We start from the raw sequence: 25,611 nt of genomic DNA, 5'->3' as shown, positions 1-25,611 counted from the left end.
AGGCATTTTGAGGTTTGGGAAACTTTGCCCCTCCTGGTAGGAATGTTTATCCCATACGTCACTAGCTCATGGACTCTTGCTAATATGAAAGAAATGAATTTATCAGGTAAGTTCTTACATAAATTATGTTTTTTCACTTGCTTGCTTGCATAGACATAAGGGGATGAAGTAATCTTCTTATAATCTTTTTGTTATTTGTGTATCCTTTTCCAGTTCTGAGCTTGGAAGTCTCAGACCCCTGTTGGGCTGGTCCTGTGGGTCTGTCCGTTCTTCCTGGGCGATAACCTACGGGTTGCCTTATCTTTTATTTAATCCAGTGAGGATGATTTTTATTTGGTCTAAAGCTCATGTTGTTGTGTGATGTTTCCTTCAGGAACTTTCTTCTCTGGAATTGATACTCGCGATTTTGTGGTTGCACTGTTTACTTTTACAAAAGTTTGTTCAAGACTGAGGACGTACTTGTCCTATGTTCTGTCTGACTGTTCTTTATCCCTCCATCTCGGGGGGAGACTATATGTGGCCTTGACAGTGCTGGGGCCCTTGGTTTCAGGCTGGTCCTTACTGGGTACAAATCCTTTTGTCTTTGAGGCCTAGTACAGACACGTGGCGCCTTTTTATGTCCGGCTGGTCCGGTGAGGGCGCCTAGTGATCACAATATGATTTGTGTTGTTTACTTGTTATTTTACAAGCTTCAACTAGCACCCTGAGAGGACTTGATGGACCGTGGTTGCTTAGGGGCATGGGGGATTGGTCCAGTCCTCATTCGCCTTTCAATCTAGTGGGCCGGGATGCTGTTGAGATCCGCAGCGACATGCTTAGTATTTTCCGATTTTTCTGGGAACTAGAGTGTTTCTTCCCGTTGAGGGTTGGAGGCTTAGAGGATTAAGGTCCTTCATACCCCCAGTTTTGCCTTTCATGGTCTCTTTGGAAGTGTCCTTTTAGGACTTGTTCCTTTTAGAGGTTCTCTTCCTTTGAGTCGAGACTTTCTGGACTTTGTCCGGTTTTTCTGGTGGCTTTGGCCGCTTAATTAGGAAGTGAAGGCCGTGAGGCTCTGTCTTCCTTCGGGAGTTAACACCTCCTATCGCCCCTGATATGGAGATGACGGTCTCTTTTTCCAAGCTTTTTGCTTAGGTGATGTTTTCCTGCCTGGGTTTGAGATGCTTTACATTCTTCTACCTTGAGTGTGGTCCTCTGGACTGTTAATCTGAAAGGATTATGGAGACTAGCCTTTCTTTTCTACTCTATCTTTCAGGTGACTCTGTTCTCGTTCTCATTTCCCTTTGTGTTGCCCTTGGGGTCTTTGGGCTCTGGGCTCTAGAGAATTTGTGTGACTTTGTCGCGGCCTAGCACCTTGTTGGGGAGGTGTTGACTTCCGGCTAAGGGTGTTCTCTTCCTTTGGGCTGGCAATTAAGAGTGAGTCCTGTACCCGTTCTCCGAGTTCCCCGGTTATCATCCCCTGTGAGGTCTGATTGCTTCAGACGGGGTATCTTATGTTCCCTGTGGGTGTCGTTCGTTCTAGGATGATTCTGGGTCTAGGGTTCTCGTCTTATATTCTTCTTGGATGTCGGGAGACTTATGGTCGACCCAGTTTTTTTCAGGGACCCTTTGTTGCGACATACTGGCTAGCTCATTGCGCTTGCAAGCAGGAAGGCCAGAGTTCACATCCACCTTCGGGTACTGGTTATAAACTTTAAGGCCTGACTTATCCTTCGGACAGTGTGTGCTCCTCTTCATAGGGGAGTTTTTTCTCTGTTGGGTCAACAGTGGTGTCTGGATGATGTTTTCATTCGGTCTGTGTTTTGATCATACTATGGCTCCATTTCTTGTGGACATGTACGCTGTTCTTATCTTTGCCATTCCTTTTTGAGGGGATAGTTGGTCTTCCTTATGAGCTGGGGTTTCCTTTCTCTGGAGGGTCATTGTCCTGCCCTGTGTGTAGGAGGTTGGATCAGGTGGCTTATTTCTGTAAGGGGCAGTATATGCTGCTCTGTGGACTCTGTTCCACCTGTTTGAAATTGATCGCTCTACGTAAAAACTGTCTAACGGCTAGATTTAGAGTTTTGTCGGTAACGACCCGCGTAGCTAAGGCTGGCTTTTTTCTGGCCGCATCTTTTAAATAACTCTGGTATTGAGAGTCCACAGAATGGCTGCGTTAGGCTCCAAAAAAGGAGCGTAGAGCATATTTAACGCAACTTCAACTCTCGATACCAGAGTTGCTTATGGACGCGGCCAGCCTCAAAAACGTGCTCGTGCACGATTCCCCTATAGAAAACAATGGGGCTGTTTGAGCTGAAAAAAAACCTAACACCTGCAAAAAAGCCGCGTTCAGCTCCTAACACAGCCCCATTGTTGTCTATGGGGAAACACTTCCTACGTCTGCACCTAACATGTACCCCGAGTCTAAACACCCCTAACCTTACACTTATTAACCCCTATTCTGCCGCCCCCGCTATCGCTGACACCTGCATATTATTTTTAACCCCTAATCTGCCGCTCTGTAAACCGCCGCTACTTACATTATCCCTATGTACCCCTAATCTGCTGCCCCTAACACCGCCGACCCCTATATTATATTTATTAACCCCTAATCTGCCCCCACAACGTCGCCTCCACCTGCCAACACTTATTAACCCCTAATCTGCCGAGCGGACCGCACCGCTATTATAATAAAGTTATTAACCCTTAATCCGCCTCACTAACCCTATAATAAATAGTATTAACCCCTAATCTGCCCTCCCTAACATCGCCGACACCTAACTTCACACATTAACCTCCTAATCTGCCGACTGGAGCTCACCGCTATTCTAATAAATGTATTAACCCCTAAAGCTAAGTCTAACCCTAACTCTAACACCCTCCTAAGTTAAATATAATTTAAATCTAACTAAATAAATTAACTCTTATTAAATAAATTATTCCTATTTAAAGCTAAATACTTACCTGTAAAATAAATCCTAATATAGCTACAATATAAGTTATATTTATATTATAGCTATTTTAGGATTTATATTTATTTTACAGGTAACTTTGTATTTATTTTAACCAGGTACAATAGCTAAAATAGTTAAAATAATTACAAAATTACCTGTAAAATAAATCCTAACCTAAGTTACAATTAAACCTAACACTGCACTATCAATAAATAAATAAAATAAACTACCTACAATTATCTACAATTAAACCTAACACTACACTATCAATAAATTAATTAAATACAATATCTACAAATAAATACAATGAAATAAACAAACTAAAGTACAAAAAATAAAAAAGAACTAAGTTACAAAAAATATTTACAAACATCAGAAAAATATTACAACAATTTTAAACTAATTACACCTACTCTAAGCCCCCTAATAAAATAACAGACCCCCAAAATAAAAAAATGCCCTACCCTATTCTAAATTACTAAAGTTCAAAGCTCTTTTACCTTACCAGCATTCAGCTCTTTTGCCTGTAAAAAAAAACACATACAATACCCCCCCCAACATTACAACCCACCACCAACATACCCTTAATCTAACCCAAAACCCCCTTAAATAAACCTAACACTAAGCCCCTGAAGATCTTCCTACCTTATCTTCACCATACCAGGTTCACCGATCGATCCAGAAGAGCTCCTCCGATGTCCTGATCCAAGCCCAAGCGGGGGGGCTGAAGATGTCCATGATCCGGCTGAAGTCATCATCCAAGCGGGAGCTGAAGAGGTCCATGATCCGGCTGAAGTCATCATCCAAGCGGGAGCTGAAGAGGTCCATGATCCGGCTGAAGTCTTCTATCAACGGCATCTTCAATCTTCTTTCTTCCGGATCCCTCTTGCAGACCTCCGACACGGAACATCCTGCTGGCCCGACGGACTACCGACGAAAGAAGGCTCCTTTAAGGGACGTCATCCAAGATGGCGTCCCTCGAATTCCGATTGGCTGATAGGATTCTATCAGCCAATCGGAATTAAGGTAGGAAAATTCTGATTGGCTGATGGAATCAGCCAATCAGAATCAAGTTCAATCCGATTGGCTGATCCGATCAGCCAGTCAGATTGAGCTCGCATTCTATTGGCTATTCCGATCAGCCAATAGAATGCGAGCTCAATCTGATTGGCTGATCGGATCGGCCAATCGGAATTCGAGGGACGCCATCTTGGATGACGTCCCTTAAAGGAGCCTTCATTCGTTGGTAGTCCGTCGGGCCAGCAGGATGTTCCGCGTTGGAGGTCTGCAAGATGGATCCGGAAGAAAGAAGATTAAAGATGCCGTTGATAGAAGACTTCGGCCGGATCATGGACCTCTTCAGCTCCCGCTTGGATGATGACTTCAGCCGGATCATGGACCTCTTCAGCTCCCGCTTGGATGATGACTTCAGACGGATCCTGGACATCTTCAGCCCCCCGCTTGGGCTTGGATCAGGACATCGGAGGAGCTCTTCTGGATCGATCGGTGAACCTGGTATGGTGAAGATAAGGTAGGAAGATCTTTAGGGGATTAGTGTTAGGTTTATTTAAGGGGGGTTTGGGTTAGATTAGGGGTATGTGGGTGGTGGGTTGTAATGTTGGGGGGGTATTGTATGTGTTTTTTTTACAGGCAAAAGAGCTGAATTCTTTGGGGCATGCCCCGCAAAGGGCCCTGTTCAGGGCTGGTAAGGTAAAAGAGCTTTGAACTTTAGTAATTTAGAATAGGGTAGGGCATTTTTTTATTTTGGGGGTCTTTGTTATTTTATTAGGGGGCTTAGAGTAGGTGTAATTAGTTTAAAATTGTTGTAATATTTTTCTGATGTTTGTAAATATTTTTTGTAACTTAGTTCTTTTTTATTTTTTGTACTTTAGTTAGTTTATTTCATTGTATTTATTTGTAGATATTGTATTTAATTAATTTATTGATAGTGTAGTGTTAGGTTTAATTGTAGGTAATTGTAGGTAGTTTATTTTATTTATTTATTGATAGTGTAGTGTTAGGTTTAATTGTAACTTAGGTTAGGATTTATTTTACAGGTAATTTTGTAATTATTTTAACTATTTTAGCTATTGTACCTGGTTAAAATAAATACAAAGTTACCTGTAAAATAAATATAAATCCTAAAATAGCTATAATATAAATATAATTTATATTGTAGCTATATTAGGATTTATTTTACAGGTAAGTATTTAGCTTTAAATAGGAATAATTTATTTAATAAGAGTTAATTTATTTAGTTAGATTTAAATTATATTTAACTTAGGGGGGTGTTAGTGTTAGGGTTAGACTTAGCTTTAAGGGTTAATACATTTATTAGAATAGCGGTGATCTCCAGTCGGCAGATTAGGGGTTAATGTTTGAAGTTAGGTGTCGGCGATGTTAGGGAGGGCAGATTAGGGGTTAATACTATTTATTATAGGGTTAGTGAGGCGGATTAGGGGTTAATAACTTTATTATAATAGCGGTGCGGTCCGCTCGGCAGATTAGGGGTTAATAAGTGTAGGCAGGTGGAGGCAACGTTATGGGGGGCAGATTTGGGGTTAATAAAGATAGTATAGGGGTCGGCGGTGTTAGGGGCAGCAGATTAGGGGTACATAAGGATAACGTAAGTAGCGGCGCTTTGCGGTCGGCAGATTAGGGGTTAATTATTATAGGTTGCTGGCGGCGACGTTGTGGGGGGTAGGTTAGGGGTTAATAAATATAATACAGGGGTCGGCGGTGTTAGGGGCAGCAGATTAGGGGTACATAAGAATAACGTAGGTGGCGGTCGGCAGATTAGGGGTTAAAAAATTTTAATCGAGTGGCGGCGATGTGGGGGGACCTCGGTTTAGGGGTACATAGGTAGTTTATGGGTGTTAGTGTACTTTAGAGCACAGTAGTTAAGAGCTTTATGAACCGGCGTTAGCCCAAAAAGCTCTTAACTACTGACTTTTTTTCTGCGGCTGGAGTTTTGTCGCTAGATTTCTAACACTCACTTCAGCCACGACTCTAAATACCGGAGTTAGAAAGATCCCATTGAAAAGATAGGATACGCAAATTGACGTAAGGGGATCTGCGGTATGGAAAAGTCGCGGCTGAAAAGTGAGCGTTAGACCCTTTCCTGACTGACTCCAAATACCGGCGGTAGCCTAAAACCAGCGTTAGGAGCCTCTAACGCTGGTTTTCACGGCTACCGCCAAACTCTAAATCTAGGCCTAAGAGAGTTGTGACAGGTCTTCCTACGGATTTATTGCACTTTTCTCTGTTCCAGTTCCTAGGGGGTTCTCCTTGGGAGTGCCTTATTTTGGAGGAACGGATTGGGTTTGCACCCGAGCTCTGTTGGAGGGGGTGAGTCCCCCCCTTTTTCTTTCCATTCCCTGGGGGGCTTGGGGTTGGGGTCTCTCTGTCCCCTCTGTCTATCAGCCATGTCTGTTGCTTGGGCTGGTCTGGTGTTGGAGCAGGATTTGAGATCTGTTGCTCTGCTATTTTGTCCTCGGAGCACTCGAGATACAGTAAGCCTCTTTAAAGTTTCTCCTTTCTTAACGTTCAAGATTTGTGGGAAGGACTGGCGGATCTTAGATAGCCTGCAACGTTATCCACTGGTTAGTGGATACCTAGCAATCTGAAGAATTTTCAGATGCTTTCTACTTGCAGGGCCGTCTTTAATATTGACTGGACCCTGGGCAAAAATTTTCTTGGCCCCCCCCCCATGCAATTTCGCTCTCCACTCCACCATCCCAAAAAACAACTAAATCATTTTTTTTTTTAAATTATTAGCCCAGCAGTGGATTATCCACTGCTGAGCTAATCATTTAAAAAAAATGAAATAAATTGCAATATGTGAAACTGTACCTAAGCAGTACTAATAAGTAAATAAATATATAAATTCCTCCACTGTGGATTCATTTAATATTCTTTTGAATGTGATTCTGGTGTGAGGTTAGCTGGTTAAAGAGATTTAGGGCAACCAACAGGAGCAAAGCAAGGTAAAGACTGAGGAGGAAGCATGGAGGTGCAGTATAAGTTTACTGACTGGAACATCAGAGCTACTATGGGAAGCTGTAAAATCTGAGACAGAGAGAAAACAAAAACTATAAAAATAAACCTTACATTAATGTGTGAAGTATCAGCATGGCACTATACATCAGCAACAGCAGCACATGTCACTTCTTTGCTAGGAACAAGTTCCCTCTCACCTTGCACTAGACAATGCTGCATGGGGAGGGGTGTGTGTGCACTCACTTATTCTTCCCACTGACACCTTTCTACAAAGCACTGTTCCCCTAACAAACTTCAGTTAGTTGATCTTAGGACCACAGCAGAAAGAGCAGGGCTAAGGGGACCAGCAGACTGGATGCTGTCTGTCTAAGGCTGCATGGATACAGTGTGAGATGAGTCACACAGCCTCAAGACTGAAGAGAGCAGTGTATGCAGCTGCAAAGATGCTCAAATCCTCACGTGCTTGCAGCTCCAGCTTTCTGCTGCATGCGCCTACAGTCAGCCCTACCCAGAAACAATCCCTACCACCAGAGCAGTTACCTGGTAACAGTGGTAACCCCAGTAGGACCTTTTATGATGCAGTGGGAATGGCTGTATGCCGAGTTAGGGCTTTGCATTCAGTGCTGCACATCTAAAACAGCACATGGCAATAGCTTGGCATGTCACATGACACCGGCACGGTCTGGCACAGTTTTTAAAAAAAATAATATATAAGCAGAGTACTTTTGACTGTGACAGTATTAGGACTGAATGTGTGTGTTCCCCATGTCACATCAGCAGTCTGGTATGAACCATAAAAAAAAAATTTAAAAAAAAATGTTTAAGTTCTCTTGGGCCCCTTAACAGAAACTGGGCCCTGGGCAGCTGCCCCTTTTGCCCTGTGTTAAAGACGGCCCTGTCTACTTGCCCTGCAAGTATTTAAGTTTCAGAGTCATTTTTAGATGACTGCAGCGTGCAGTGTTTTTGCTTCAGGTGTTCTTCGTCAGATCTATCTGAGCTTGCTGCACGAGGTTTCGTTTCTGAATATTTCGGTGCTCTGAGCTACCTTTTTGCGACTTGGGGACCTTCGTCTTAAGTTGCTTTCTAGAGTGCACTTGCACTGTGTTAGGGGAAGATCCTCTCTCTGTTTTCAGACTCCCAGCCTTATCCCGTGGCTTCTGTATTTCTGTGATCTGGGCTTTGCCTCCCCTTGTTTCTATGAGAGTCTCTGTTAGCCTGACCCAGTTTTTCTGTTTTTTTGCTCTGTGTTTTATTTAGGACTCTGGAGTTCCTTATGCTAGCTGGTCAGCTAGCTCAGCATACTAATGCACTGGGGCTAATCTGCACTGTAGCAAACTGAGGGTTGCAAGTTTGATCCCTGTCAAGGTCTACTCAGCCTTTCCTCCTTTCGAGGTTGATAAAATGAGCAGCACCTTGAGTTCCTTAAGGGGGATTAGCGGCGCTTTACAGGTACAATCATGTTTTCTCTGTGTCTTTTCTTCTTTGTGGAAGAATACGGTAGTTCTTTAGTAAGTTGTGTACCGACTGCTGGGCGACGGTGTCTCTTGGAGGCTGTTGACTCAGTCAATCTAGTTCCTGTGGTCTCTAGCAAGGCTTGTGGACTATCTGCGGGTCAGTGTCCTTGGGCCTTTTCCTTTTTTCCAAAGTTCTTCTCGGCTTTGGACAAAGCAGGATTCTGTTGGCTGAGTTTTTTTAGGCCTGGTGCCCTCAGAATGGGCCGCCTCTTGTATCCTCCCGTTTTTGCACTCAGTGTCCTCTATAGCTTGGGTATTGATTTCCCAAAAGTAATGAATGCAGCTGTGGACTCTTTCCATTTATGAATAAAAACTTACACTATGCTTACCGTATAATTTTCTTTTCTTAAGATGGAAAGAGTCCACAGCTCCCTGCCTGTATTTTTTCTGTGGGGTGTCTGTTATTTTTGTTCTTCTGGCACCTTTTCACCCTGATTTCTTCTACTGTTCCTTGTTCCCTCTGCAGAATGACTGGGGGGATGAGGGGAGTGGGGGAGGTATTTAAGCCTTTGGCTGGGGTGTCTTTGCCGCATCCTGGTGGCCAGGTTCTCAATTTCCCAAAAGTAATGAATGCAGCTGTGGACTCTTTTTCCATCTGAAGAAAAAAAATTATCAGGTAAGCATAATTGAAGTTTTAGTCTTTAAAACAGCCTTATTCTGATGAGGATCGCAAGAAAGAGCAGATAACTCAGAAACTCTTCTAGCAGAAGAAATAGACAAAATATAAAAAAACTTTCCAAGAAAATAGTTTAATATCCATCTTATGCATAGGTTTAAAAGTAGGAGTCTACAAAACCCTTAACATCAAGTTAAGATTCCATGGAGGAGAAATTTGCTTGATTAAAGGTTTAATACGGACCAGAGCAAAAATATGAATATCTGGAAGATTAACAATCTTTCTGTGGAAGTAAACTGAAAGAACAGAAATCTGTCCGTTCAAAGAACTGGCAGGCAGGCCCTTGTCCAGACCATCCTGCAAGAACTGCAATATACTGGGAATTCTGAAGAATGCCAGGCAAAAACATGATCTATACACCAAGAAATAAAGGCCTTACAGACCTTGTGATAGATTCTCCTAGTTACAGGCTTACGAGCCTGAATCAAGGTTTTAATCACAGAATAAGAAAAACAGGGGGGAGAGTTACGCACTAATTAATGTGATCAATTGAATACAGGTGCTACCTAGAAAAAGTACATATGAAGCAACATAGAAAAGGGAGTAGAAACTCCAAAATAAGGAATTTCCAAAAGTCTAGGCAAATCCAGCACAACTGTATAAGTAAAGAATACGCAAGAGATTCAATATATCAAAATTAAAAAAAGCACACTTTAATGAATAAAACAAACACACACATCACATTCATACAGGGAATCCCAGAATAGTACGTGTTAATCACACTGGCCGAGAAACATCTGGTGCACCAGGAAATAGCAAACAATGATCAGTCCATTGTAAAATGCTGATATTTGTAATCCAAAAGAAATAAAGTCAATATGAAGTATGTGTTACCCAAAGTGCCTCGAAACCAGGCAAGCCAGACCTATACCCCTAATGACAATGAGCCACCAAAATACGTTAGAGCATAGGAGAGGAGGAGCCGTATATAAACACGTATTTATTCACAGGTATGTGTTGCCTAAAAGCATTCCTTCGTGCAAAGGACAGTTCATAAAGTACCTGTATTTATTCACGCGACCGCTCCTCCTATCTTCACCGCTCCCATAACGCAAAATCTTCTGGGGTAAGTCAGGGCAAGCGGGGATCCGCTGTTGAAAAGGCTGCTAAGCACGACGAGTCCAAATGCTCGTTTCGCTCCTTCACTCAATGCAGCGTGGAGCTTCTTCCGGGTGCTGACGTCACCTTGATTACCATGCCATTTTATTGGAGGGTTTACGGAGATAAGATTCTCTTTTCAAAAGAGGCCAAACTTGAAGAGCCCTGAAAATTGCAAAGAGTTCTAGAACATTGATTTGTAATCTAGCCTCCGGGGATCCCCAACTCTCTGTGCTTTCAGAGAACCCCAAACAGGTCCTCATTGTTAGAGACTTTCATCTGTAGTGATCACAGTCCATTTATGATGAGCAAAAGAAGCCCCCTGAATAATAAACTGATGATTCAGCCACAAAGTTAGAGACTGACTTGTACTGGGATCCAAAAATATCCTTTGAGACAGCTTAGTATAATCTCTGTACCATTGACACCGTTTACAAAGCTGAAGAGGCCTCATATGAAAACGTGCAAATGAAATTGCATCTGAAGCTCAGGTGAATGCGCACACCCACTTTTATACTGTTGGGTAAACAGTTACTTGTACTTGGCGTCCTTCCAAGTATCTGCACACCAATAAGGAGAGCAACATATACTGGACTCTTAAGGGGGAGGTTGTGTGGTTCAGTTTCTGCACTCCAATTACTACATTGTATTGCCAATCCTGTTGTACATGGTGTTCTTAGCAGCTCTTGTGACGCTTTTTATATTTGTATTTTAATAAATCCTTTTATCCAAATATCCTGTACAAGTAACTGTTTACCCAACAGTATAAAAGTGGGTGTGCGCATTCACCTGAGCTTGGTTATAGCTCCATCCCATGTGAGTAATCATTTGCATATACACATTCTGCACTGCAATAAGGTTACAGAGTTACGCTATGTGGTATATCTTTTCTTTTATATTAGGATCAAACAAGAAAAATCAGAAGATTGAAGATTTTCAGGAAGAATCCATATATCCTTATATGAACTTCACACAATTGTCTATGTTTTAATATAGATTTGTGTTACTATTTATCACTTCTATCTTGCATTTTTATCACATTTATTTCACTTTTTTTTGTGATACTATGGTATTTGTTATCAAATGTCATACCGCAACCAAGAAAAATGCAAAACACACACTTAAAATCAGCTAACACATAATCTAAAAACATACCCCTTTTAAAGACAAAAATGAAATCCATTTTGCCGCCACACATCCGCTCACGTCTTCCTGGTGAGAGCAATGACGTCACGTAGACACGTTAGCGTACCTAGCGTGATGACGCATGGCACAACGTTGTCATAGTAACGTCAATGATGCCAAACGACAGAGCGTGTATCCACATAAAGTCCCAGCCGCGACAATGCGCATGCTCGGAACTAACCCGCATTTAGGGTAATTAGGTAGTCAAGGGCAACCAACAATAAACATGAAAAACCAACGATAAACGAAAGTTAGATGTAACAGGCATTGGCAGATATTGGCAGATTATTATGAATGTCAGATGTCCAATCAGAGCACTCACTATGTGATCATATTAGAAAGATCAACTACCGGATCATAAATATTTAAAGTGACACGCACTCATATCACAAATGTGAGTATTCTGAAAAAATGCAACCGACATTAAATTAGAATTAACACTGATATATGAGATGACAGAATTAGGCAAGCAAAAATGAGCAAAAATGAATGACAACATTAGTCTAACATATATGATACCAGCTGCATTAGAGGCCATAGCAATCAAGCATATTATAGCCTAGATCTACCCGCATACATACAATCATATATATATATATAAAGAACCAAAAAGTACATCATGCCTCCATAGAGTATTAATAGAAACTTTCCATACAGTGAGCACCTCGCTGGGAGGAAAATACATAAGTCCACTCGGTCAAGGCAGATCATCAAACAGTGCCAACACCAGTTAGTAGAATGGACTAAAATCTAGTGACGTATTCAGGCCCCTTGGAGCCAACGTGTCCAATCTATAAATCCACCTACTTTCCAACTGTAAAAGTCTCCTAGCTCTGTTGCCACCTCTCAACAAAGGCGGTACATGGTCTATCAACATGGACCTGATACTTGAAACAGAGTGTTTATGCAATACACACACAGGTTGATCAGACTCGCCTGATTTTAGGGCTTCACGAATAGCATACCTATGGTTCGCCATCCTCTCCCAAAAGGAAGTGATCGTTTTCCCCACATACACACTGGAGCACGGGCAAACCAGCATGTAAATAACATACGTACTTGTACAGCTCAATCGATAGTTGATCCTGTATCTCTGGTTCTTTTGTGGGTGCTGGAAGGTGTTACCTTTAGACATGCTATTACAGGTGGTACAGTTGCCACAAGGGAAACTCCCATTTTAGATGATTTCAGCCATGTTTCTTTACGATAATGGTTAACCGGGTCAGACTTAACCAAGAAGTCCCTGAGGTTTCTAGCTCTGCGGTAAACCAACCTAGGGGCTGACATGCTGCGAAATGGTAATGTGGGGTCGGTCTCCACCACCGGCCAGTGTCTGCGCACTGCTCCTGTCAGCTGCTCACTACCAGGTGTGTAGGTGGTAATCAGATTAAGTTGTTTGCCGGTATTCTTATCGGTGTTACTATTGCTTCTGGTGGCGTCAGTGTTCAATAGTTTTTCCTGAATGGTGCTTATTTCGACCTTAGCATAACCCCTTTTCTTGAGCTTCTCACCCATCTCATCCAATTGGGTCAACCTCAGCGGTGTCTCACTGTTGTTTCTCAAGACACGAGTGAGTTGGGAGGTCAAGACACCTTTCTTTTGGTGTTTAGGGTGGAAACTTCTTGCATCCAATAATGAGTTGCGGTCCGTAGGCTTAGTGTACAAAGATGTACCGAACCGCAAACCATCAGAATCCACAACCTTAAACACACAAAGATCCAAAAAATGTACATTCATGAGATGAAATTCCAACTTAAACCGTATGGGACTCTCCATGTGGTTCAAATGTGACACCCACTCATGCAACATCAATTCACTCCCCATCCAAATAAGAAACACATTGTCGATATAGCGTGTATAGTATTTCACTTGGGGGTGCTCAAATGGTTTCATGAATTCCTGTTCGTACCAGGCCATGTAGATGTTAGCGTAAGTGGGTGCCACATTCGAACCCATGGCAGTGCCAGCCACCTGTAAATAATAATGATCCTCAAATTTGAAGTAGTTCTTCTCCAGGCAAAAAGTAAGCAGAGTACAGAGAAACTCAATCGGTGGCCCGCAATAGTGGTCATTACCAGTCACCATGGACCTGACCGCCTCAACCCCACCAACATGGGGGATAACCGTGTAGAGACTGTCAACGTCCATGGTGACCAGAATGTCATCATGTTGTAAATCAGAATACCCTCTGAGTATTCTCAATAGACTAGGCGAGTCCTGTAGGTACGCCTTAGTATTCTTGACTACATTCTGTAGATGTGAATCAATATAGATGGCTAGATTGGTAAGGACCGAACCTCGGGCAGACACAATAAGTCTGCCCGGGGGATTTGTGAAGGTCTTATGAACCTTCGGTGAAAGGTACAATGCAGGCACAACCGGGTAATCAGTGACCAAAAATGAAAACTCTTTCTCACTCAAAAAGCCAGCCTCAAGACTGCATTGAAGAAAGGTGTCAATGGTGTGTAGGCATGTGTAGGGTTACCCCTAAGTCTTACGTATGTGTTGGAATCAGCTAGTTATGTATGTGTGTATATATATATATATATATATATCTGTGTGTATGTATGTATATATCTCTCTGTGTGTATGTGTGTATATATATATATATATATATATATATATATATACTGTGTATATATATATATATATATATATATATATACTGTGTATATATATATATATATATATATATATACTGTATATATATATATATACTGTATATATGTATGTTTATAAAGTTAGCTTTTCTTGTGGTACAGATCTTCTAATAATTGCATTACAAGGGGCATGACTTTCAGAGTTAAACTCTCATAATTCAGATACAGCATGCACTTTTAAATATTTTTTCAGTTTGCTTGTATTATCAAATTTGCTTTGTTCTTTGGGTATTCTTTGTTGAAAAGTATACCTAGGTAGGCTCAGAGGCAGCAGTGCAGTACTGGGAGCTAGCTGCTGATTAGTGGCTGCACAAATATGTCTTTCAGCAAGTTTCCAGGAAATGTATTGTTGGTTCTGAGCCTACTTGTGTGTACTCTTCAACAAAAAACACCAAAAGAACAGGGCAAGATTGATAATATAAGTGAATTGATATGCTGCTTAAAATTTTGACTTTACTGTCCCTTTATTAGTTTGGTTATTGAACGTTTGATTTTAAGGGACAAGGTTTCTGACATGGTGTTTATCTCTCTGATGATAATCTGTAAGCTGGGGATGGCCAACTGGCGGCCCAAGGACTATATTCTGTCTTTTGTACTAGTTTTTGTGGCCCCAGAAAAAAGGCAGAACTTACAATGTGTGCCATAGTTTTTGTGGCCCTGGGAAAAAGTAGAAGCAAGAAAATGTGCTTTGTAGTGATCACAACTAAAGAGACATCTGAAGACAAAAACATCAGATACATTTGTCCTTTTACTACTAGACATTTTAGGAAATATATTAGTTTATTTAATAGCTATACATTTATATGCGTCCCCGACTACTAATATACTGATCTGCTGCCCTCAGGTTTGTACGTTAGCCTTCACTGCTGTAAGCTAATTAACTGCTATGGTTGTTATTGGGTATGTGACATTTATCAGTTCTGTAAATCTTGAGTTTTTTTCCATTATTATATAGATATGGGTTTCTCTTTTGGGTCTGCACTTTGTGTTTCTTCAGTGTAATATTGCTCTTTATTTTGATGTTTTCAGTTATACAAATCTGTTATACATCCAGTAATTTCATTTGTATACTATAATGTATATCCTCTATAGATAGATATGCTATTATTCTACACACATGGAACTATTGGATGTATAACCTCTAGATATGATATTATACTATACATATGGAACTACTGGATGTATAACCTCTATATATATATATATATATATATATATATATATATATATATATATATATATATGCTATTATACTATACACATGGAACTATTGGATGTATAACCTCTAGATATGCTATTATACTATACATATGGAACTACTGGATGTATAACCTCTATAGATATGCTATTATTCTATACACATGGAACTATTGGATATATAACCTCTAGATATGCTATTATACTATACATATGGAACTACTGGTTGTATAACCTCTATAGATATGCTACTATACTATACATGTGGAATTACTGGATGTATAACCTCTATATATGTACTATTATACTATACATATGGTATTACTGGATGTATAACCTCTATAGATATGCTACTATACTATTCATATTTAATTACTGGATGTATAACCTCTATAGATACAATAGCATATTTATAGAGGTTATGCTAGCGTATCTATAGAGGTTATACATCCAGTAATTCCATATGTACAGTATAATAGCATATCTATAGAGGCTATACATCCAGTAATTCCCTATGTATAGTACAATAGCATATCTACAGGGAGTGCAGAATTATTAGGCAAGTTGTATTTTTGAGGATTAATTTTATTATTGAACAACAACCATGTTCTCAATGAACCCAAAAAACTCATTAATATCAAAGCTGAATAGTTTTGGAAGTAGTTTTTAGTTTGTTTTTAGTTATAGCTATTTTAGGGGGATATCTGTGTGTGCAGGTGACTATTACTGTGCATAATTATTAGGCAACTTAACAAAAAACAAATATATACCCATTTCAATTATTTATTTTTACCAGTGAAACCAATATAACATCTCAACATTCACAAATATACATTTCTGACATTCAAAAACAAAACAAAAAAACAAATCAGTGACCAATATAGCCACTTTTCTTTGCAAGGACACTCAAAAGCCTGCCATCCATGGATTCTGTCAGTGTTTTGATCTGTTCACCATCAACATTGCGTGCAGCAGCAACCACAGCCTCCCAGACACTGTTCAGAGAGGTGTACTGTTTTCCCTCCTTGTAAATCTCACATTTGATGATGGACCACAGGTTCTCAATGGGGTTCAGATCAGGTGAACAAGGAGGCCATGTCATTATACCCTTTCTTGCCAGCCACGCTGTGGAGTACTTGGACGCGTGTGATGGAGCATTGTCCTGCATGAAAATCATGTTTTTCTTGAAGGATGCAGACTTCTTCCTGTACCACTGCTTGAAGAAGGTGTCTTCCAGAAACTGGCAGTAGGACTGGGAGTTGAGCTTGACTCCATCCTCAACCCGAAAAGGCCCCACAAGCTCATCTTTGATGATACCAGCCCAAACCAGTACTCCACCTCCACCTTGCTGGCGTCTGAGTCGGACTGGAGCTCTCTGCCCTTTACCAATCCAGCCACGGGCCCATCCATCTGGCCCATCAAGACTCACTCTCATTTCATCAGTCCATAAAACCTTAGAAAAATCAGTCTCGAGATATTTCTTGGCCCAGTCTTGACGTTTCAGCTTGTGTGTCTTGTTCAGTGGTGGTAGTCTTTCAGCCTTTCTTACCTTGGCCATGTCTCTGAGTATTGCACACCTTGTGCTTTTGGGCACTCCAGTGATGTTGCAGCTCTGAAATATGGCCAAACTGGTGGCAAGTGGCATCTTGGCAGCTGCACGCTTGACTTTTCTCAGTTCATGGGCAGTTATTTTGCGCCTTGGTTTTTCCACACGCTTCTTGCGACCCTGTTGACTATTTTGAATGAAACGCTTGATTGTTCGATGATCACGCTTCAGAAGCTTTGCAATTTTAAGAGTGCTGCATCCCTCTGCAAGATATCTCACTATTTTTTACTTTTCTGAGCCTGTCAAGTCCTTCTTTTGACCCATTTTGCCAAAGGAAAGGAAGTTGCCTAATAATTATGCACACCTGATATAGGGTGTTGATGTAATTAGACCACACCCCTTCTCATTACAGAGATGCACATCACCTAATATGCTTAATTGGTAGTAGGCTTTCGAGCCTATACAGCTTGGAGTAAGACAACATGCATAAAGAGGATGATGTGGTCAAAATACTAATTTGCCTAATAATTCTGAACTCCCTGTATAGAGGCTTTGCATCCAGTAATTCCTTATGTATAGTACAATACCATAGCTATAGAGGGTATGCTAGCGTACTATACATATGGAATTACTGTATGCATAACCTCTATAGATATCTATTAGATATACTATTGTACTATACATATGCAATAACTGGATTTATAACCTCTATAGATACACTAGTATACGATACATATAGAATTACTGGATGTATAATTTCTATAGATACGCTATTATACTATACATATGGAATTACTGGATGTATAACCTCTATAGATATGCTATGATACTATACATATGGAACTACTGGATGTATAACCTCTATAGATACACTATTATACGATACATATTGAATTACCTTATAACTTCTAGAGATATTCTAGTATATGATACATATGGAATTACTGAATATATAACCTCTTTAGATACGCTAGTATATTATACATATGGAATTACTGGATGTATAACCTCTTTAGATACGCTAGTATATTATACATATGGAATTACTGGATGTATAACCTCTATAGATACGCTAATATATGATACATATGGAATTACCTCTATAGATATGCTAATATATGATACATATGGAATCACTGGATATATAACCTCTATAGATATGCTAGTTTACGATACATATGGAATCACTGGATGTATAACCTCTATAGATATGCTAGTATACGATACATATGGAATTACCGGATGTATAACCTCTATAGATATGCTAGTTTACGATACATATGGAATTACTGGATGTATAACCTCTATAGATACGCTAGTATATGATACATATGGAATAAGTGGCTCTTTTACCAACACATTCTTGTAGGAGCTACATACTTTGTCTATTGTTTTATTTTATGTACTCTTAAAGAATGGATATGGTATTTCTGCAATGTAATGTTCTTTAACCATTATGTGAAAACCATACTGATGATGTGCTACAGGCAAGTAGTATTTCCAACTGGATACTTAATATTAGTTTCTCTTGCAGGGTTAGGTGAATCTTTGCCACCAGAACGTAGAACACCTGTCACTCCTTCCTCTTCCTCCAGATATCACCGACGGCGCTCCTCAGGGTCACGGGATGAAAGGTATAGGTCAGGTGAGTCTCACTGCTTCTACTTATAAAACCAAGTGACTTGTATTGCAAATGTCTGAGTGCATAAACAAGTTTGCCAATCTATATTCTGCCTGAAGTGTATACCTTGCTGCTGAAAGAACCATTAACCTATTGAGCTGCAAAGTGTTATCCGCTATGTCAGCACAGAAGTTAAGATGTGCCGCAGCCTTTCTTTTTACTTTTTTATCCCAATTCACTGCTTTGGTAAACAGATTCCACATCATTATCTGATAAACTAAATCCATCAATCTATCTGAGTGAACTATTTACAAACACAAGAGCTTTCAGTGGTGGCAGAAATCTGTAACACGCTAATCTGCATATCTGGTACATTTTGGACAACTTGGCCATAATCATAGATTTAAAAACAACATCCCAAAATGCATAATTCTAAATTCATTTACCTCACTTTACCCTATATCAAAGTCCATTTTTCAGTTGTGAAACTACCTCCATTAATAGCTGCCCATGTTGTCTTTTTGCAACTGTGAAAATCCTGTAATCCTAAAATCTGAATCCTACTTTAAGGGACCGTCTACACCAAAAATGTTATTGTTTAAATAGATAGATAATCCTTTTATTAACCATTCCCCAGTTCTGCATAACCATCACTGTTATAATAATTTACTTTTTACCTCTGTAATTACCTTGTATCTAAGCCTCTTCCCCCTAATCTAAGCTCTTTTGGCAGTTTTGCATTTTAGCCAATCAGTGCTGGCTCCTAGGTAACTCCATGGGCGTGAGCACACTCTTATCTATATGGCACACATGACCAAACGCCCTCTAGTTGTGAAAAAACTTAAAATGCCCTGAGATGAGAGGCTGCCTTCAAGGTCTTAGAAATTAGCATATGAGCCTACCTAGTTTTAGCTTCTTAAGAATACCAGAAGAACAAAGCAAATTTCATGATAAAAGTGAATTGGACAGTTGTTTAAAATTGCATGCCCTATCTGAATCATGCAAGTTTAATATTGACTTCACTGTCCCTTTAAAGAAACCCATCAATTAGTAGCTGGTATTTCTGTCCTAACTTCTGGCGCTTTCATACTATAGCCCTCTTTGTCAGTGTTTTAGAACTCCTGCTTGTGGGGCATTCATTCTATTCCTTCAGAAGAATGAGGATTTACTTAAAGTGATTGTAAATCCTAGCATTTCAAACAAATGCTAATATTTGTCTGTGCAATAAACAAAAGGAACCTTGCTTTATGAAGTTTAACTAAATGTATGCTAAAAGTACCCTTATTTTGTTGCTCCATTATACTAAACTAAACCCCCACCCCTCGCCCATTGCAAATCTGATTTTTTTCATGAGGTGACGTTTCCACCTCTTAGCCAATAGCCATCCTAGCCATAGGGCTTTGCCATGGAGCATCCGGAGTGGCTTTGTTTAGTATAATGGAGCAACATAATAAAGGTACTTTTTTTTTTTTTAACTTTTATTTATAACCAATAAAGGGCGCAAAGTTACAAGTTGTCTCTCCAGCCCACCTCGCAGGGTGAGCCAAGAAGACAGATAAAACATATCATACAATGACATACATGTAATTTCAGAATTTTCAGTAGGCAACCATTGCTCTAATAGATATGGGTTTGCACCACTATATTGGGGTTTTTAACATTATTAACAAACAAACAAACAATCAGACATAGAACAGGGGAGGCAGAAAGGGAGGGGTAGGGGGAGGAAAACCGGGAGAGGGCACGGTAGAATGGTAGGAGGTGGGGGGAACAAACAAACATAGGATATAGAACAGGGGAGACAGAAGGAGGCGAGGGAGGGGAAGTCAGGGGAGAGGGAGGGGTAGAGTGGTGAGGGGAGGGGGGGACATAGCGAGTGTATATAGACCAACAAATACCATTTCTGCATGTTCCACAGAATAATCTATAAGTTAGCGTGATAACATTAGTACAATACAATATTAGGCCAGTAATAGTGTTGGGTCACTTATATTAATGGAAAGTTTTCAAATTTCTATCAGAAATACGTTGAGCAATCTTTATGAAATACTTGTATACATTACTGGAGTTATAGCATAACAAAACTAAGCAATAGAAAACCATAAATAAACTACAACAAGTACCGTCTCCTATTTTAGAGGTACATTAACCCTGCGCATTGCATAAAGAGAACATTTGTTTGTGCAGAGCGGTTTTAATAAATATTGGCGTACGCAACCATGAGAGTATCAATTAGAACTAGATACAATTGAGGTTTTTCTTTTGTTCTTATTTTATGGGTACCCAAATGCCCCAGTCGGGGTCCAGGGGTTATGGTCTAATATTAAAAGTAGAATTCTGGGATAATGATTAAAGTAAGCACATCCCTAAGAAAATATAGCTCTTGTAATACAACATGTATTTGTGCGTTTCTCAGACAGCAGCATAGGTTTCACTGATGAGCCATGTGTGCTCTATGGGAACAGGGGGGATTATATCAAAAAGCTGCAGAGAAGATTGTGGGTATATAATAGGGAGACTTAATAAGTGTGCTGACATTTTTGGGCAGTAGACAGTAAGCGCCCAACTAAGAAGATATAGCTTCCGTAAACTGGATAGGCGTGCTGGTGTCATTAGACCGAATATAAGGTTATTACCTCTATGGAAATAGTTTGGGATAACTAGATATATTATCTGTACTACAGATTTTAAAAGTTCTATTATGTTGATAACAAGCATGCTCAGGGATGGTTGGGTTCTTGGCTAAAGGGGAAGGAAGGAACCTGGGGGTCTCAAGTTTTATAACTCTAATCAAACAAATATGGAAAATTAAAACAACACCAACAAATACAATAAAAATTTCACACATTCAGCATCTGGAAAAATATTGAACACAGTCATCTGCTATTTGGAGCCTGAGGGTGGATAACAATCCACAACGTAAATACATATGTGATAATTCAGCCGGCTCTGGTATGTGCTGTGGAAGATAGAAGATCCATACATCGGATAAGCAATAGGGCATATACAAAGGAACCACGGCCTGACAACAGGTGGCTAGGATTAGATAAACAGTTCACCCGATTCCAACACGGGTTAGAGATAAATAACTATTTCTCAGATGAGTATAGCGTTTTTGTGGGAGACGGCTTCTGCAGGAGCCCCACGTATTTGCCTCATGCTGTAACGGTATGTCAGTACGGCTCTGCTCTGTAGAGGCAGCTATGGGCATCAGTATGCTGGCGGGACAGCAGGTAATCTCTGAGGCTGGCTTGGCATCTGGTAGAGAGGGAGGGTACTGCAGCAAGTCAGGCAAAAGTGGTGTCCCAATGTCCTGTCTCAACACGCACAGGGCGGGAGCCGAGGTATCCAAAGAAGTGCTCAGTGGGCAGTCCATAACTAATCCCGCAGGGCCGCAAGGTTTCTCAAATGGTGAGTGCACAGGGGGTGACCCCTCCTCCACGTGACATGCCGGGGATCCTCCAGCCGGGCTATAGTCACGAACAACGGAGTCGGCAAGCAGAGCGGACCCGTGCGGGTGAGTGGGTAGTAAATTTTGCAGGTCTCGGACTGTAGAGCCGGTTTGCAGGTTCTCCTTATAATTTTCTGTAAAATCGTGCTTCCCAGCGACATGAACTGCTTCATGCAGTCTCTCATAGCTGTGGATCAGGCGATTAAATGCTGGCATAAATACTGCAATTATCTGTGCAGCAGGATTACACTCTGACTCCATTATTCCAGAGTTAGCGGGCAGGAAATCCATATCTGCCAAGTAATCAGTTGTAGCAATGCCCGATTTAGTTGAACTGATGCGCCAACATGGCGGACCACAAGGGTTTCGTAAATTGCTCCTGGGGGCTAGGGCCGATGTAATGCCCTTCCCTTTCAAAAAGTCGGCTAGCGATGACAGTTTCAAAGTCTCCTAGCAAGACACATAACATGGGGGGCTGGATGGCGGTGTAAAGTGGTGAATAAGCGTTATTTGTAGCTTAGACATGCAGAGCTCCCAGCATTTGCTTCCATCCAGTAATCCCGCCCACCGGAAGTTCCAATAAAAGTACTTTTATCGTATATTTAGAAGGAAGGTCCCTTTTATTCATTGCACAGATAGATCCTAGCATTTTTGAAACAATAGGATTTACAATCAGCTTAACCTTAGTGGTGGTCCATAAGATACAACTGCAGATTTGCAGTATCTCAATAGGTTTCTCAAACCCAACAGATTCTGTATCAAGTAAAATGTTATTCGTCAGGATATGTAATCATGTCAGTATATGTATACTGTTGGCCTTCCAAATGTCTGACACATATGCCTGTTAATCCTATGCATAGTAAATGTTTCCAATAGTTTTTTTCTTTTCCCTCATTACCGTATACCTCACTCCTCACTAAATTTCCCTGGCTTGTTTGTGCGGCCTTTATAGTTACTGAGAGTTCCAGCTCATCTCTGTATATAGGTGCTATTAATTTCATGTTAGCTGTGGTTTAAACCATGACTGCCCTGTGCTTTTAATGTACAAATGTACAACATTTTTTTCCTCAAACAGTTATAGACTATAATATATGGGACTCTCAATACTGATGAGGTGACAAAATGCACTATTGGTTGCTAGGTCAATAGCATTATTTGAAGTTATGAGTGTTACAGCATACTACTCTTAATTTGCTGAACTCTTTCTATGGTTGGTCTTTTCAGATTAAATAAGATATCACTGCAGACTCTTCCATCAGTCTTAAAGGGAATGGTATGTAGTCTGGCACTTGGGGCAAAGTCTTCAAGATTCTGTCCTTTTTTGTTTGTTTTTTGATCATTGGTAAGGATACCGTCTCTCAGTCAGTAGAATTTCCAAAACTTTACAGGTAGTTAGTTATGTCAAAACAAGGGTTTCTCAAGCTTTCCAACAAGTTTAATTTTAAACTCTTGTAAGTTCTGACTCGCATAAATGTTCCTTCAGTTCTGCTTCCTTAAGTGGTCCAGAAGATCATGTGACATATTAAGAAAAAAAATATTTTTGCTTTTTCCTGATGAAGAATGACTTTATTCATCAATCTTGTTATCATATTGGGTCTGAATTAATGGATATTTGTCCAATTCTCCCCCTTTAGAGTTATAATAAAAGAGAACCTAAGAATTGAAATGTCACTAATATCTTAGTTTCTGAATACTTCTTTAAAAAAAGTGTTTTTTTTGACAAGTTGAAAAAAATGAGAATTGTCTTGAATTGTGTGTGTTATGATTAAGCGACATCCCTCTTAAAGTTAATTTCTTTTCTCTTAATTGTCTGAAAGATTTATCTAGATGCTGGAAAGATTTATTTTTGTGCATATGTTTCCACCTTTTGAAACTGAAATATTCCAGCAGGTTTTCCCTTCAACACCCCCTTTCAACCTCATGCTTTGTTTTTTAAAGGACCAGTCAACACAGTAGATTTGTATAATCAACAAATGCAAGATAACAAGACAATGCAATAGCACTTAGTCTGAACTTCAAATTAATAGTAGATTTTTTTCTGACAATTTTAAGTTATGTCTATTTCCACTCCCCCTGTACCATGTGACAGCCATCAGCCAATCACAAATGCATACACATACCATGTGACAGCCATCAGCCAATCACAAATGCATACACGTACCATGTGACAGCTATCAGCCAATCACAAATGCATACACGTACCATGTGACAGCCATCAGCCAATCACAAATGCATACACGCTTATTCTGTGAATTCTTGCACATGCTCGGTAGGAGCTGTTGACTCAAAGTTTAAATATAAAAACACTGTGCACAATTTTGTTAATAGAAGTAAAGTGGAAAGTTGTTTACAATTGCATGCTCTATCTGAATAATGAAAGTTTAATTTTGACTTCAAGTGTCCCTTTAAGTTGTTGACATTTTAGAGAATTGCGCTTGTGGCTCTATGCAGAGAGAGTCCATATTTGATCTTAGGATTTGATTCTGTTATTGCTTTTCTGATATGTACATAATAATGGCTTAGGACTTGATGATCAAAAACTCACTAGCATGGAGAGAAATCATGTAAAATCTTTGGGGCCTTTTATTGAACGTTATATTTTAATATAGGTGTGTCTCATTTACATCAATAATCCTTTATAGCACAATAGATCTAAAGCTAAAATGTGCCTTTCTAAAATGATTTAAGGGGCTTCCGTAAAGGGACAGTCAACACCAAATTTGATATTGTTTAAAAAGATTTTACTACCCATTCCCCAGCTTTGCACAACCAACATTGTTATATTAATATACTTTATAACATTTAAACCTCAAAATTATACTATAATCATTTTATTAATCCTTATAATCATTATTATCATTATACTATAATCATACAGATAAAATTGTGCTCACGCCCGTGGCATTATTTGAGTCAGCACAACACAGCACTAATTGGCTAAAATGCAAGTCAATAGATAATAAATAATGTCATGTGATCAGGGGGGCTGCCAGAAGATGCTTAGATACAAGATAATCACAGAGGTAAAAAGTATATTAATATAACTGTGTTGGTTATGCAGAACTGGGAAATTGGTGATAAAGGGATTATCTAGTTTTTAAAAAAATACAAATTCTGGTTTCCCTTTAACCAATCTCACCAGACTGGAGAGTTTTAGCTCATCAGGCCTTAATCTCCCTTGTTTAATATCATAGGTAGTCAATAACCTAAAATGATTATTCTGCCATTCTCTCCTATCTTGAGTTTGAGATTGTGGCTGTTCTTCCATCATTATTGCATTTGAGCTCAGAAAGGAATTCTCAGCTTTTAAATGGAGGGCTTGTTTTGCTAGGGTTATGGCTTTATTATGGGCTTGTTTTGCTAGGGTTATGGCTTTATTATGGGCTTGTTTTGCTAGGGTTATGGCTTTATTATGGGCTTGTTTTGCTAGGGTTATGGCTTTATTATGGGCTTGTTTTGCTAGGGTTATGGCTTTATTATGGGCTTGTTTTGCTAGGGTTATGGCTTTATTATGGGCTTGTTTTGCTAGGGTTATGGCTTTATTATGGGCTTGTTTTGCTAGGGTTATGGCTTTATTATGGGCTTGTTTTGCTAGGGTTATGGCTTTATTATGGGCTTGTTTTGCTAGGGTTATGGCTTTATTATGGGCTTGTTTTGCTAGGGTTATGGCTTTATTATGGGCTTGTTTTGCTAGGGTTATGGCTTTATTATGGGCTTGTTTTGCTAGGGTTATG

General features: G+C 40.0%; 1 protein-coding gene across 2 annotated transcripts in view; it reads left to right on the top strand.

The window, feature by feature from the left end:
- Positions 1-25,611, top strand: part of DIP2C (disco interacting protein 2 homolog C) — a 911,498-nt gene that overhangs the window by 413,295 nt on the left and 472,592 nt on the right. For both annotated transcript variants that reach the window (XM_053713839.1, XM_053713838.1), the window contains one exon: positions 18,340-18,450. In XM_053713839.1, coding sequence (XP_053569814.1) covers positions 18,340-18,450 — 111 coding nt within the window. The remainder of the gene's footprint in view (positions 1-18,339; positions 18,451-25,611) is intronic.

Source organism: Bombina bombina, chromosome 5 (genome assembly GCF_027579735.1).
Source record: "Bombina bombina isolate aBomBom1 chromosome 5, aBomBom1.pri, whole genome shotgun sequence".
NCBI classification, from domain to species: Eukaryota; Metazoa; Chordata; class Amphibia; order Anura; family Bombinatoridae; genus Bombina; species Bombina bombina.
The sequence above is the reverse complement of the archived record's forward strand: the minus strand, read 5'-3'. Positions and strand labels throughout refer to the sequence as shown.